The 16,085-nt window shown below is 43.4% G+C and overlaps 1 protein-coding gene across 9 annotated transcripts in view; it reads right to left on the reverse strand.

The window, feature by feature from the left end:
• MOB3B (MOB kinase activator 3B) overlaps positions 1 to 16,085 on the reverse strand; it is a 204,907-nt gene that overhangs the window by 21,550 nt on the left and 167,272 nt on the right. For 6 of the 9 annotated variants that reach the window (XM_045469834.1, XM_045469831.1, XM_045469835.1 and 3 more), the window contains exon 3: positions 14,327 to 14,529. The exons of 2 other annotated variants lie outside the window; for them this stretch is intronic. In XM_045469834.1, coding sequence (XP_045325790.1) covers positions 14,327 to 14,529 — 203 coding nt within the window. Of the gene's footprint in view, positions 1 to 6,871; positions 7,112 to 14,326; positions 14,530 to 16,085 lie in introns of those variants that run through there. One more of the 9 variants, XM_045469836.1, reaches the window with a different exon arrangement.

The following is a 16,085-nucleotide window of genomic DNA, read 5'->3' on the forward strand; positions in this document are numbered from 1 at the left end:
TTTTATGATTGAGAGAGTGAGAGAGACAAAGCATGAGCAGGGCAGGGGCAGAGAGAGAGGGAGACACAGAATTTGAAGCAGGTTTCAGGCTCTGAGCTGTCAAGCTTGAGCCCCACACGGGGCTTGAACTCACACACCGTTAGATCATGACCTGAGCCAAGTCCGAAGCTTAACCGACTGAACTACCCAGGTACTCCTTGATGGTATTAGTTTCAAAGTGTGATGCCTGGCCCACCTGCGTCAAAATTACTTGGAAGCTTTATTAAAGATGAAGATTTCATGAGTCCTATTCCGGAACTACTGAATCAAAATTTCCAGTAGTAGAACCCATGTATATACCCTCCACAAGCTCCCAGGTGTTCTTGTGTGGCAAAAGTCTGAGAAGCACCATACTCCATCTCCCTGGGGCTCACGTGATGAGCACATGAGAGCCATCTAGAGAGCTTTACTTTGCTCGAGCCCCACCCTTGGAGATTCTAATTTAATAGGCCTGGGATGGAGACTGAGAACCGAAAAGCCTTCTGAAACCTCCCCAGGTGATATGCAGCACAACAGTTTACAGGAATGCAGACTGGTGCAGCCGCTCTGGAAAACAGTGTGGAGGTTCCTCAAAGAATTAACTACCCTACGACCCAGCAATAGCCTGCTAGGAATTTACCCAAGTGATAAAGGAGTGCTGATGCACAGGGGCACATGTACCCCTATGTTTATAGCAGTGCTTTCAACAATAGCCAAATTATGGAAACAACCATTCTTAACTGGTTGCCAGAGGGAAGGGAGAGCTACTGTCTCTGTGACAGGAATTACTTCTGTTCTTATAACTATATTCTAATTGGCCCTTAGGGATAAGTTGCTACTTTTCCTTTCAGTTTGTCTTGTTAACCACCCAGGCAGCAGGGAGACAAAAGTTTTCAACAAAGACCTGTCAAAACACTGTTTTGGTGAATCCTGACGTTGTTTAAAAAATAAATTGAATGCATTCACCAAGCAAACTTTAAAAATAAAGTGTATCGAGGTAGATGTGGTCTTCTAAAGTGCTTCTATTTAAACATACAGTTTGATGAATTTTGATATGGATATGCTCCCAGGTAACCACCACATTAAGATATGGAACATTTCTATCACCTCTGAAACCTCCCTCTTGCCCCTTTGCAGTCAAGCCCCTACCCACACCCTTGGTGCCAGACAACCACCAACCTGCTTTCTGACACCGTGGCTTAGTTTTAGACTGCTTTAGAATTTGATACAAATGGGATCAAACAGTATGTACTTTTTATGTCTGTTTTCTTTTGCTCAGCACAATGTTTTTGAGATCTGTCTGTAACATGAATTATACTACTTGCTGTTTCTTCTGTTTCAAAGGCAAGCGCACAGGGCTGCAGGGCACTACTTCAAGGGCAAGTTTCTGGAGTGACGGAGGGCAGATTACTGACACAACAGGCTTGACTGTCTTATATAAGGAGCTTGGCTAGGAAGGGGAGGAGTTTGCTACCACTCTGAGGTAACAAGTGTTTTCACTGAAGCAGGTGGTTTCTGGAGGAACGAGCGCACTGGGGGAGGCAGCAGACCTGAGCTGCAGGACGTGGGGAATGAAAGAAGAAAGGGCAATGCATGGACCAAAGGCAAACATCACCTGTTAAGTAAATTTGGTCTCTGGTTTAAAAATATATTAGAGGAGGCGCCTGGGTAGCTCATTTGGGTGAACGTTTGATTCTCTATTTGGGCTCAGGTCGTGGAGGCTGCTTAAGATCCTCTCTCTCCCTCTGCCCCTTGCACACACATGTGTGTGCACTCTGTCTCTCGTTCTCTTTCTCTCAAAAGAATATTAAAATAAAATAAAAACATACTAGAAAATTCTTTGATATTTCTCTCTTCAATAAATACAGCTTAATTGCCCTCCCCTTAAGTGTGGGCTGGACTGAATGACTCACTTCTAAGGAAAAGAAAATGGTGGAAGGGGGGTCGTTTATCACTTCTGATACTAGTCCTTAACAGTGTGGTGGCATCCATCTTGTTTGCCATCTTTGGGCTCAGTGAGCAGTTAGCACGGACCCAATGTGGAATAGCGTGAGGGGAGATCCCTCTGAGGAAGGGACAATAAAACTGCAGCTTTAAACTGCAAACTCTTGATCAGGACTCAATAGGACATGGTGATCAAGGGCTCACATGGATCTCTGGCCTGGTGGTGAGAAGCCAAGGCCCATTCAAGGAACTCTAGGAAGTTCCCTTTCGAGTAGTCTGTATTTCTCTCTTTTTTTTTCAATCCAGACCTACCTGTATGCATTTATTTTTTATTTATTAGTCCAGGTACACTCACATTCACAATGTCATAGGAATCCGTTACCACTAACATCATGGAACTAATATTGATTCATAGTATGTTCTAGTACTACACTATGGCCTAACTGGCTTTGTTGGTGGCCTATATATCTGGACTTTATGCATAAAATTATTTCATGGGAAGAGGTGTTCCTAAGACCACACAAGCCCCTAGGATAGGGACTGCCATACTCTTATCCTCATGCTTTTATGGGGTGGATGGAGCAGGTGGGTGGTGAGAGAAGACATACTGTTATATTTCAATAAGTAAAACCTTCCCGCATTCAAATACCAATACTCATTTGACATCTTTTGGAGCCAAAGAATCTAGTCTTATCTGGCTGGGAAATTTGAACTAGTCTAGACCACACAGAGTAGCCAAAATTTGGCAGGCTTATCTATGGGCATCAAGCCATACTGACTATTCACATCTTCATATAAACGCTCATGGAGATGAATTAATTCCTACTGTGACTGACATTCTGTAGCAATTTCCAATACCGCAGACACAATGAAGTATAATTATGATTTGGTGCCCCAGAGACCAACAGCAGTCCCGAGGTATGGAGCTGCTCTCTGAGGTGGAGGATCTCACATTGCACCGAGGGAGAAACACTAAACATATGATTTCGAGTTTTATCTATCTTTCATCTGTAAACTAGGTAGGAGAGGAGTGGCCTAGCAAAAAGAGACAGACCATGCAAGGAGCTAAATGCCAGTGTCTTACTGAGGCATCCTAGGGACAATTTTAAACATATTTGGCAGCCACTGGTGATGGGACAGGGTATTAACAGTGTATTGTAGGAAGGAATTCTTGAAGATAAACCCTCTACCTCAGCGGTGTCCAACAGAAGGTTCCATGATGATGGAAAGGTTTACTATCTGCACTATACAATAGCCACTAGACACATGTGGCTTTTGAGCACTTGAAACGTGGCTAGTAAGATTAAGAAACTAATTTTCATTTCAGTTCAATTTTAATTAATTTAACTTTAAGTAGCCACAAGTAGTTAGTGGCTTCTGTATTGGATGGTACGGCTCTAAGTAATGGATTAAAGGGTAGGATTCTTTAAAAGCATGAGTTTCTTGGGGCCCCTGGGTGGCTCAGTCAGTTAAGCATCTGACTCCTGATTTCAGCTCAGGTCATGATCTCACCGTTTGTGAGATCAAGCCCTGAGTCAGGCTCTGTGCTGACAGTGTGGAGCCTGCTTGGGGTTCCCTCTCTCGTTCTCTCTCTCTCTGCCCCCTTCCCCCTCCCCCTGACACTCTCTCTCTCAAAAAAATAAACTTTAGGAAAATAAAATCATTCTTTAAAATGGAGATGCATCTTATATGACTGGCACTCAGCACAGTGTCTGCGATATAGGTTTTCAAAAAATGTCTATTAACAGACACTCAGCAGCCAGAAGAGAACTGAGCTCATAATACAGAAAGTAGATTACAGAAGACTGAGTAGTTAGTATTTCCCAAAGGGTATTTCAAAGCTTTAGAAACACAAAACTCTCTGTAGCGAGAGGATTCCCTGATCAAATAAATCTGCACATTGTGTGCTTTAGCTGGAAGGTTAGGATTCATGTTAGGGTATTAAGGACCCCAGAACAGCTACCTAGCTTGCTTGCTTGCTTCCTTCCTTCCTTCCTTTCACATTTATTTACTCTTGAGAGTCACAGAGAGACAGAGCATGAGCAGGAGAGGTGGAGAGAGAGGGAGACACAGAATCTGAAGCAGGCTCCAGGCTCTGAGTTGTTTGTTAGCACAGAGCTGACGTGGGGCTCGAACCCACGAACCACGAGACCATGACCTGAGCCGAAGTCGGACGCTCAACCGACTGAGCTACCCAGGTGGCCCCCCGCCCCAGAACAGCTTTATTAACTCACTGTTTCCCAAGTTATGTGACCATGGAACTCCCTTTCACATAACACCTTCTGACATCCCTTAGAACTAGCAGATTTGGGGAAGAATACTTTGGGATATGTTACACTAATGACAGAGTAGGAGGGGATCTTGCAGTGAACCCCTTCAAAGCAGGGACCCTGATTTTCAGCACATATTCAGCAGGTAATAAGTGTTTACTGAATGGTCTAGAAATGACTCTCTTCCATTAAAACTCAGAGGCAGTCTGCAACCATGCCTACTCAGCCAAGGTAAAGAGATGAGCCAGTGTGTGCTCTGTAAGCCTAGGCATTCTTAGGCTGCTGTAGTGGGCATACTTACAGAACTGGAAGATAATCTGACATGTAAGCATGACACAGAAGTATGTAATGGAAAACTGGAACAGGAATAACAACAGCTATGGAAATACATATATTTAAAAACTTTTTAGTAATCTCTATGCCCAACATGGGGTTCAAACTCATCAGAGATCAAGAGTTGTATGCTCTACTAAGCCAGCCAGGTACCCCTGGAAATATACTAATAGCATTTTAAGACTAATTCATTGTGATTGGAATATCAACTTCCATAAAAAAGAATCAAACCAGAGATACAGGGTGGTGTAAAACAAGATGGGGCATGGGTTCCTGGGGATAGGAGAAGAGAATGGTCCTGTCTGAGGGGGGCGGGGGAAGATAATACAAGAGTCTGATTGAGACCAGGGTGGTCTTAGTTATTTAGTTACTTCCCTAGTTACTTCTGATTTCAGGCTTTGCTAATATTTTAGTAAGAAGGGTTTGGAATTAACTCTAAGTCTACATGATAATTTCAGCTAAAAATTATTTGTAGTTATTGTACATACACATATGCTTAAGTTTAATAACGTGCATATAGACCATTCCGTGGTCTAGATTAATCTCTTTTCAATGAATCCTTTTTGTTATCTTTTATTTTTGTTTATTTTTATTTTATTTTGGAGAGAGAGCAAGCAGGGAAGGGGCAGAGAGAGGGACACAGAGGATCTGAAGTGGGCCCTGCACTGACAGCAGAGAACCCGTTGTGGGGCTCAAACTCAGGAACTGTGAGATCATGACCTGAGCTGATGTTGGACACTCAACTGACTGAGCCACCCAGGTGCCCCCCTCTTTTGTTCTCTTAAAACTTGAAATTAAAAAAAAAAACCTCAAAAGTCTTTTCAGATCTAGTTGAGTAGAGGAATCTGGATGGAGAAAACTCCAACCAAAACCTTTCATCAAGATCACGGAACCCTGTGCCATGAGGTGCCCGCAGGGCTGGGCATGTTATATGTAGTATATCTGCAGCCTTCACCGCAGGCGTGTTATATGTGGGTATATCTGCAGCCTTCACCATGTGCTTTAGATTCACCGAGATCTTTCCCCTTCAAACTGGGGCTTCAAAAGGAAAATGTGTACATAGTGTAAAGATAAACATTACCTCAATGTTTACAAAGATGCTTAACTCCCTACTCCAGGAGGGACCACTCCATCTCCAGGGAAAGCTTAATTGTTTAGTTCAAGGAGACTGTATGTAGTCCACCTTCAACTACAATCACAAAGTGACCTGCACCACCACCAGCTTGCTCCTTCAAGCATCACTGCCATGGCAGCTCTGTGAGGGGGGGGAGCAGAGGGTATGGCCAGAGAGAGCAGAGAGGACATTCAGAACCCCTGGTCCTGGGCACACAGGCCACCATATGCAGCTTTGGTCTTTGTTGGTAAGGCCTTTGAAAGCAAAAGATTTGATTTTTCTGCTTCTCATAAAAGTGATACATGTTTGTGATAGAAAACTTGAAAAGACCAAATAATTATCTATATATAATCCATATATATATGTGAATAATTATATATATATATATAATCCACACGCACATATATATATATGAAGCATTACCCATATTTCCACCAAGAGAGAACTACCCTGGACACTTTTTGCCATATTTCCTTCCTCATCTATGATTAGATGCTTCTAAAGGACATACTAATAGATACAGGATTAGAGTGATTTTCCAATACATTTTGAATCTTGTTTTTATTACTCAGTATTACATGCTGACAATTTTCCCATGGGCATCATCTTCAGCTATAATTGATCACATTTTAGGCCCTGAAATAAGCCAGACCACATCTCCCCTGACCCAACCAAAAAAAGAAAAAAAGAAAAAAAAAAAAAAAAGAAAGACCCAAAAAACTAAAACCAGTCATCAGCCCACAGACCAGAAGCAAAACTCTCTGGATATCAGCAAAGGATGAATAAATAGAACTGACAAAGGCATGTAGCTGATTTTGCCACATTCCCAGTAACTCGGTACAATGTAGTTCATTGAAATTAGTCCCACATTTCTTTGCTGTTTTTCAAACTGCCACTTTACAGTATGTTTGCCAAGGCTCTTAAAATGTTCTCAGCCTGGCACATCCACTCAGCTCTGGGCATTAAGGTTGCCCTGTACTACCACCACCAGCTGATGCCACAATGGACACACACACATACACACAGCATGTCATCTAAAATGACAAAGTCTCAGGAATGTAAACTCCAGCTGTTCTTTGGGCCGGGTGTACCCCCCTCTGCTGGCATGATGGGCTTTAACTCATGAACGCCCACTAAGCAAGAAGATGCCAGCCTGGACCAAAGATGACAAGGCTGGGACATGCCATGTCAAAGATCATAATCACCGTACTCAAGCTGGGGGAGACTCTTGATACGGTGTCTTTTACATCTGGGAAAACTGAGGCCCACAGAGATCACATGCCTTGCTCAGGGGCGGACAACTACTGGCGTAGCAATAGTGGAAGCATCATTGTAGGGAAGGCCGAACTGCCAGACTCACAGGCTGAAGCTCTCTCTTTCTTCTTCAACGCCTGTGCCCATGTCCAAGCCATTTGGCCGCAAGTCAAGGAAACTGCATGACAAGAAACACCACAGAGGACTTTGCAGAGATGACGTTTCCAAAGAAAAGTTCCTTTCAAAAGCCCACAATGGCTCTTTTGGGGAGCAGCTCTGGCTCATGTGAGAGGTTCTGCTTCTTTTTACAGACCTGATCTCATCTTGCCATGACAGGCCAACCTTGGCTACCGCACTCACCCAGGCATCTCCAAGGGGAGTTTAGGAATGACCTGGCCACCCATTAGGGGAATATAAGGTCAGCATATGCTTGGGCCTACATGGGTTGTGGCGAGGACTTATAGAACAAGGCTTTCCAAATCTTTGGTCTCCAAAGTGCCCTGGTCCTAAATTATCCATTGTTAAATGGGTGGTTTTGGAGCTAAACCCTAAAATCACTAGGTGCAAGGACCTCAATAATTAGCCAACTGGGGGAGGAGTGGGAGACTTGGTGTGACAAAATGGTAGTAATGGCAGTGAGAGACGGAGAGGAATGTAGTTTAGATACGGAGAAACAGATGACCACACTTGTCTGAAGTAAAGGTAACAAGTGTGAGAAGTAGATAAAATAATATGCGTAAAGAGTTTAATGGAATATCTGGAATTCAAGAAATGGAGCTACTGTCTATTTCTTGAAAATGCTTGTGTGCCTTGTACATACAAAGAACTCAATGGCAGGTGTGATACAATGATGCAGAAGGACTGAGGGGTGAGAATGAACAGAGCTGGGTTTCTTTCTCTGAAGCCCTCCCCTAGGATGAGTTTCATTTCCTTCTCATCTTCCTCTTTCCATCTTCTCTCCTTCCTCACCCCATGCAGCAGTGGTGGGTGTAGTAGGGGCCCAGGTGGAGACAGGGAGGGAAAACTCAAAATCTAGAGACATACCACAAAGATGGAACAGTATTACCCAAAGTTTGCTGCATGGACCATGATCTTTATGTTAACGAGTGATAACAAATGAAAAAAATTTTGCGGGAGTCAAATGTAGTTAAACTGAGTGGGTTACACAAAACTGAACAAGCTTCTTCGCTGCAGGACGTCTCAAGGTCTTTAATCTGCAATTCTACATTGTGGGTCTTCAGGGCTGGAGATGATATAGCATTTTGTAAACTTACTTGATCAAGGGAAAGAAGTCTGTTTTCACTGAGCATTACTCAAGATCAACTTTTTTTTTTTAAAATATAGTTGGCACACAATGTCACATTATTTCAGGTATACAACATAGGGATTGCCATGCTTCTTTGTTATGCTATGCTCACTCACCATCTGTCACCATACAGAGCTATTACAGTGTCATTGAGTATATTCCCTATGCCATGCCTTTTATTCCCATGACTTCTTCATTACAGGACTGACATTTTGAGGAATGTTCTTGGCCAATACTGATCCTTAGATTTTTCTCCTTTGCTTTACTTTCCCACCTCATTGAGCTAACCTCCAATCCTAGAGAAGACACAAAGTGCTAAAAATAGTAAATCTCACATCTGAGAGTAATTGTCATGCACAGCCTTGCCGCCAGAGTGTGGTCTGGGAACCAGCAGCACGGACATCACCTGAGAGCACAATGTGCACGTTCAAGTCCCCTTCCAGGTGTACTGAATTGGAATCTACAGTTTGGCAGCATGCCCATGTGGTTCACATGCAGAGTAAAGTCTGAGATGCAGACCGAGGGAGCTTGGTAGTAGGCCCTGAGCTCAATAATTCTGATTTGCTGTATCTGTGGCAAGGCCCAGGTATGTGCATTTTAAAACATAACCTCCAGAAGATTCTGATGCACTGGCATATGGACCCCTATTAAGAAACACTGATTTAATTTAAGAGCTTCTATGGCCCAAGTGCCCTGCCATAAGGTAAAAGAACAGCCTTGTGACAGTATTTGGCCTCACAGCTGCACCTCTGCAAGGTAGGTTCTTAACAATCACCTTCATTGTTAGAAATAAGGAAATGAAACCCTAGAGGGAGATGGAGAAGGCCCTGGACCAAGGTCACCCAGGGGTCAGCAGGTGCACGAGGGTGAGCAAGCACCCTCCTTCCTCCCCACCTCCACAACCTTCCTCCTCCTCCCTAATCAGCTTTTTATTCACCAGCTACTGCAATGCTAACAGCGCTTTCGGAGTCTGCTTTTGTTTTTAGTGAAAGGCCCACAAAACACTGCTGGTTATTTGTGCTTGCTAATGATAATTCTGATCAGCTCAATTCTGTCAGCTGACTCCCCGGCTGCCAGGGGCCCACAGCAGCCTGCTTATTCAATCAGGGACTGGCCCATTTTCTAATTACCAGCATCATTTGGGCTCGTTTCCTCCAAATGTGAACATGCTTGAGTTCAAGTCTTCTTCAGCTGTTGCATTTACATGAGAAATGGCTAATCTGTCAAGTCTGTGTCTCTGTTCGCCTCCCTCTCCCTGTTGGAGACCAGATGAAATGGGTTCCCAGGCTGCCGCTGACCAGCAGGTCCCAATGGGAGCCATGAGGCAAGCCCTGTGGGGGGATGCACACACTGGCCTTGCTCACTGGGCTGGCCAGAGTGAACTCTTCCCAGCTTCTGAATTCCAAATTTCACTCCCACTCTGAGGCCAGAGAGGGTCACCAACCGTCCCAGTTTGCCAGGGATCGAGAGTTTTCCCAGGACATGAGACTTTTAGTGCCAAATCTGGGAGGGTTAGTCACCTGGACGCAGTAGTATGAGAGCATTCAACGCTGCCCAGGTGACCTAGCTGGAATCTAAAACAGAAAACTAACTGAAAGTTGGGGTACAGATGATGATACTAAGACTGATGATACATCCTTTCACTGCTCTGTGCCTAATTTTGCTTTTAAGTTGTATTGCTAATCAACAGGATGAAGCTTTATTTCCAACAATGAAGAAGTGGAAGTCTGCTGGCATGTTCTGAGATAAAGGTGGCACCAAGGGAGGAATGATTGGTATACAATCTCTGTGGATGGAGGCGCAACACCCTCAAAGTACTCTTCCTAATTCAAAACATATTATGTACTTGGTGTGTACTTGGCAATATAGGCATGCGAGCATATATCCTGTATACCCCCAATTCTCAAAGAGTTGACCATCCTACGGGAGACACTAATACAAAGATGATAAACTGCATCTGTTACAAGGATACCTAGGGGATCACTAAGATGGCAAAAGGCCATGGGAGCTGGGAAGGGAGAAATGGGGTATCCTTGCTCACTATATGCCAGGGACTTTATATTCATTATCTCATTTAACAGCCAACATTCCTTAAGCCCTTACCACGTGACTAATCCATTTAATGTCTACAACAATTCAATTATACCCATTCTAGGAGTGAGGAAAATGAGGCTTTGAGAAATCAACTACTTGCTGAAGATTGCAAGTTAGTAAATGAAGAGTTTGAACCCAGAGAGACTGAGTCTGGTGTTAGGCACTGAAGTTGAATCTCCTCCCCTGTGGGGTGCTGGACACTCCGTAAACATCAGATGAAAGCTACAGGGTAGTCTCTGGGAACAGACGAGTACAGCTGTCCATGGTGGACGCATAGCAGAGAGGAACCTGAGGTGGGGTCTCTGAGTTCTACACTCATACAATCCCAAGGCATGATATCGGAAATGTCCCACTGGAGATGTGGGAATTCAGAACGCTGGTGTTCTAAAGGAAGCTGGCTGCTCAAATGTTGCCCTTCTGGCCTTTTGCTGCATTAGATCCTAAAGAATGCACACTAGAATGTGAAGCCAAAATGCCTGACTTGCTTGTCATTTTGCAAGGGCTGAAGATGAGTGTGTCATTATTTTACATTTTTTAGTTTGTAGCTATAAGTTCTTCAAAGCATACCCTTCTTATGAACATCTGAGTAACTTGTGTTGCACATACAGGGTACCTGATATATGCAAATTAAATAAAAATGTGTTGATCTGACATACTATGACTGATTTTAATATGCTCATTGCTACAGTCAACTTAGAAGTTAGGTGTTCTAGCATTATCAACTACTGAAAGTGCTCCTATCAGTAAAAACAGCCCAAAAGTACAGTATTCTTAGTGGATACTGGACTATGCTAAGTATCCAGAGCCTGATATTATATAATTATAATTATTTTTTTAAAGTTTATTTACTTATTTTGAGACAGAGATCACGGGAGTGGGGGGGGGCAGAAGGAGGGAGGGAAGGAGAGAGAGGGATTGGGAGAGAGAGAGAGAGAGAGAGAGAGAGAGAGAGAGAGAGGGAGACTATCTTAAGCAGGCTCCTTGCTGTCAGTGCAGAGCCTGATGCAGAGCTCAATTCCATGACCCAGAATTCAAGAGTCAGACGCTCAACCCACTGACCCACCCAGGTGCCCCTATAACTACTGTCCTTAGAAACGTTCTCAGTATCTTTTTCTGTTAACTTTATAGGCTTTGGTTTGTGTAAAATGAACACATAATTTCAGACAATTAGGCATGAAAAACATTTGTTAATATGTAAAAGCATTAAAGTTAATTACCCTGCAATTATAATTAAGAAACCATAAAGGTAGGAAGGATTCTGTTTCAAGCAAGATTTAAAGAAATAAAAGGTTCTAGGGGAAAAACTGATAACCTTTCTTCCTCACTTCCACTGTTAAAAATTCCTGGCTAACCCTGAGTCAGTCTTCCCTATGCCTCCAAAGAGGCTCTCGTCTGGAACACTGAGCTGTTCAGAGCCTTTCTGTGACTCTCACTTCAGTCAGCTCCTGGTACTGCCAGGTGTTAGAATCCCTGGGGCTCTTTCTCAGTTACTGAAAATGACTGACAGTTTTTTGATGGCTAAGAAAGGCTGGCTGGCGCTCAGCTTGGTCTTACAACGGCCTTTATGCTTTTGTACGTAAAGAAGAAACTGACTGTTGCTTCTATCCAGCTGTTTCTGCTCCTTTGAGGCAGTGAAACCGGCACAGTGAGTGCTTTGGGGAACCTCTTCCTTCTGGTGGACCTTCGGGGGAAGGTATTTCCCCTGACGGTTTCTCCACCCTCTTGGTTTCCATGGCCTGGAGTCCCTCTTTCCTTTGTCCTTGACATTTTCTAAATTAGCTTTGCCAACTCTTTCCAGCCTTTTAACTCCCTTGAGCTGTTTGCACACCTTTTCTTCTTGTACTGTTTACCCACAGCTGCCTTTACAGGACAAAGTAGGAGAAGTTCAATCGTGAAGCACTTCAACTTCTTTCCACACTACTTGCCCAACTGAATTCAGAGACAACCTAGTTCCTGCCCCCAAGAACTTTCTAGAAAACTGTTGTAAAAGAAAATGAAGAAGATGAGCACTTCTGTAGCCAACGATATATCTTATTTGTGTCCAGAAAGTCCTGTTTTGTTCCAGAACTCCCAGTGATGCAAACAAAAATATTTTTTCCCCATGTACTTTCATAGCATGATAATAGATTTCAAGTTGAGAAACTCTAAAGGTGATATATCAATTTCTTTTCCAGATACAGATACTGTACCATATTAAACATGTCTCTCTCTCTCTCTCTCTCTCTTTTTGTATTTTTGATTCTTTAACAACAGAGCCTTGCTGACCCCGGAGGGACTGCCCCTCCCAGGGCTAGCCAACTCCTATATGTAGTAAACAACTCACCCTCCAGCTATTTACTCCCCAACCAATACAAACCAATAAATCCAGGGCCCACAGCCCCAACCACCTCCCCTATGCCTCTCACCCTTAGGGCTACTACTGCCTTCCACAAATCACCCCAGATCCAGGTACCGCACAACTAAGGCAGTCCCTAATCCCCAGGGCCTCCTGAAATTATTCAGATTAGTCAATTCTAATCTTGCTTAGCTTGGCTCACCTGTTCCTTCCCAGAGAAACCCCAATAAAGGCTTTTGCCCCCATTTTCTCTGTTTCCCCTGCCTCTAACCAACCCTGGTGGCTCCCCCACCGTGCCTTGCCCTGCCCCCCACCTTGACATGGTGTGTGCCCCTTGCCTTCCGATCTGTGAGTGTAACACTCTATCTTTCCAATAGCAGTTGTTTCCTGATCTGTTGGCCTCACCATACATAAATAACAACAAAACCTATACTTAAAAAACATGCACATAAAGAGAAAGGAAGATGGACTAGCAAAAGACCATAGCCTGGGCCCTGTGTTGGTCATTATTCAAATGGACTTGGAAGAAAGTCAGTTGCAAAACTGCCATTTTTAATGTTTTAAGAAGAAAGTGTGATTTTAGTATAAAGCTCTGTATTATACGGGATAAGTACTCAGTAGAGCCAACTAGAAATAGCTGCGATGAGGGCATCCACATTAAGATACTACGTGTTACAAAAGATGTTGAGGATTTCAAGGGTCCTTGACTTCTAAAGCACAGACTGAGCCCAACTATAAAAACACCTTATGAAGAAAACACAAGGAATTCCCATTCACCTAAACAATAACTGTTAAGTTTCTTAAATCAAATGTTCTGGATTTTAATATATCCCATTAAAATGCATCACAGGAGATTCAGTACGAAAAGCAAAGCCCTTCAGATACTGTATTCTCATCTGGAGCTTACTTCTGTCGCCATTTCTGGAGTCCAAAGGCTTACTTCTGTCTCTGTCTCTGGAGTCAAAGCGCTTACTTCTGTCTCTATCTCTGGCATCCAAGCACTGACTTCTGTCTCTGTCTCTGGAGTCCAAGCACTGACTTCTGTCTCTATCTCTGGAGTCAAAGCACTTAGTTCTATCTCTGTCTCTGGTGTCCAAGCACTGACTTCTGTCTCTGACTCTGCAGTCAAACCGCTGACTTCTGTCTCTGTCTCTGGAGTCAAAGTGCTTAGTTCTGTCTCTAACTCTGGAGTCAAAGCGCTTACTTTTCTGTCTTACTTTTTGGAGTCAAAGCGCTTACTTCTGTCTCACTCTCTGGAGTCAAAGCTACTCGCAGGTAGTTTTGCTTGACTTGGCATGCCTAGCAGCAAACAGTAGGTGCTAAATATGTGTTACTGATTAAAGGAATGTTTCTGGTTATCTTTGAATGGAGGTATAATGGATAACATGAGAGATCAAAGATGCTCATTTAAGGGAGTAAGTAGATAGGTGGCTGGTTTGGGAGCTGAGAATTAAAGCTACTCCCTCGAGCCCAAACTACTACAATCCTACTACCTTCTGCCACTATGATCCCACTACAAACCACTATGTGGTTTACTACACTGGGTGCTGTGGACATCTTGGCATCTCCTGCTCCTGCACGAATGAGCATTTTGCATGGGTTTGTCAGTGTGCTGGGACAAAAGGCTGAGCTCCTAGAAGTAGCATGGTGACACTTACCAAAGGCTCTAGCTCCTTGCGGTCTATGAGGTTCATCTCTGTGACGAAGTAATAGAAGTGCTTGTAGCAGGTGTTGACATGGGCCTCCGCGCCCATCACAATGACCCGGTCAAAGTGGTGGATGTAGACGTGGACAAAGACTCGGAAAAGGCGGCACAGGATCTTCTTGCAGATCTGAAGGAAGTTCTTTGGGAAGGGAACACCTAGAGAAGTTAAAAAAAAGAAAAAAAAAAAAAAAAAAGGAGAACAAAGCCATGATGGGAAAGCTCTGATAGCCCAGGAGCACATGTGTGAGGCTGGAGAGCATCCTGGACCTGAGCTCCCTGGCCAGCCTACAGATGCCTGCTCTCCGCGGGTGGCTGTGTCGGATCCTGCCTAAAAAAAGTGGCTGAAATGCTATTGTATTTAAATGCCAACAATGACCAGGAAGAGACCAAAAAATGAACGAAAAGGGCCAGGTTGGTTTCTTTACCTAAATGTATGGGTGTGTATGTGTGTATATATCTGTATATATCTGTATATATCTATATATCTATATCTATAGCTATCTGTATATATCTATTATATATCAGTATATATCTGTATATATAATGTGTGTATATACATTGGTTATATTTATATAAAAATATTCATTTTTACATACAAATGTGTGCTCTCCCTTCTTGTGTTTTTCCCCCACTGGATAGAGCACAAGAAAGTTCATCTTCCTCTTACATTAACATAAAGAAAATCAGCAGGAGGAGGGGAATGCTTCAAGGAGACAAGCGCTCCCTGACACATCGTGATGAGGGTGGGGCCTTGAGCACTGTAGTAAAATGAAAACACCTTCTCCTCAGAGGGAGCTGCTGTGCCAAAACTCCCACCAAGGGTGGCCGTGTGAGAACTCCTGAGTTTTCAAGATAATTCAGAAATTTGGAGTGCTATGTAAATTTGCTGCATTTTTAAAACGTCAGCAATTAAAGTTTTACAGAAATACCAACGGTCAACACAAGACATCTTTCTAGCTTAATTTCGCCTACAGGCTACCAGTGTGCAAATTCTGATCCAAATTTTTCCTGAGATTCACTGTTTCTGAGGTGGGCAAATGCAGCAAACTCCATAGACACTTTGTATTACTTATTACCACTTCATCCCCTTGTGGAAGGTAAGAGTGGGTTATGTGGCCAGAGGAGACACCCAGATTTCCTGTTTGATGGCCACTACTGCTGTCTGGTCAGAGCAACACACAGCAGGATCCACAAGCCCACTTCCTTTCCCCCTCTTAAACACTGTTTAAACTCTTGTTATTTACACTGTCCTAAAATGGTGACAAGTCTGTTGTAAGTCCAACAGACTTTGATTTCCTGCTCTGCAACTTTTCTATCTGTATCACCACCACATAACCTCTCTGAGCTTCAGTTTTGCCATATGTAAGTAAAAGTTGCGACAGTTGTGAAGATTTGATACAGGTAATATTTCCAGTGGCTGTCAAGAATGAGAAGTGGTACTCAGCAATTTTGGTTTCTCATCTATAAAAGAAGGATCATAATAAAGCCTTCCTTGCATGCGTTGGAGGGTGCTAACATGAGTAAAATCCTTCGACAGTGCCTAGAACAGAGTAAGAGCTCACCAAATGGGAATGGCCCCCTTCTCTCTGCACTACAGTGAGGGTCTGGAGCACCTCGCTGTTGTTATAAGGAATACGTTACCTTTCTCAAGAAAAGGTAGACATGGCAACCAGCCTTTCATCAGAATTGGAGAGTGTGCTCACGACGTGGCC

The sequence above is a fragment of the Leopardus geoffroyi genome, chromosome D4, assembly GCF_018350155.1.
Source record: "Leopardus geoffroyi isolate Oge1 chromosome D4, O.geoffroyi_Oge1_pat1.0, whole genome shotgun sequence".
Taxonomy (NCBI): domain Eukaryota; kingdom Metazoa; phylum Chordata; class Mammalia; order Carnivora; family Felidae; genus Leopardus; species Leopardus geoffroyi.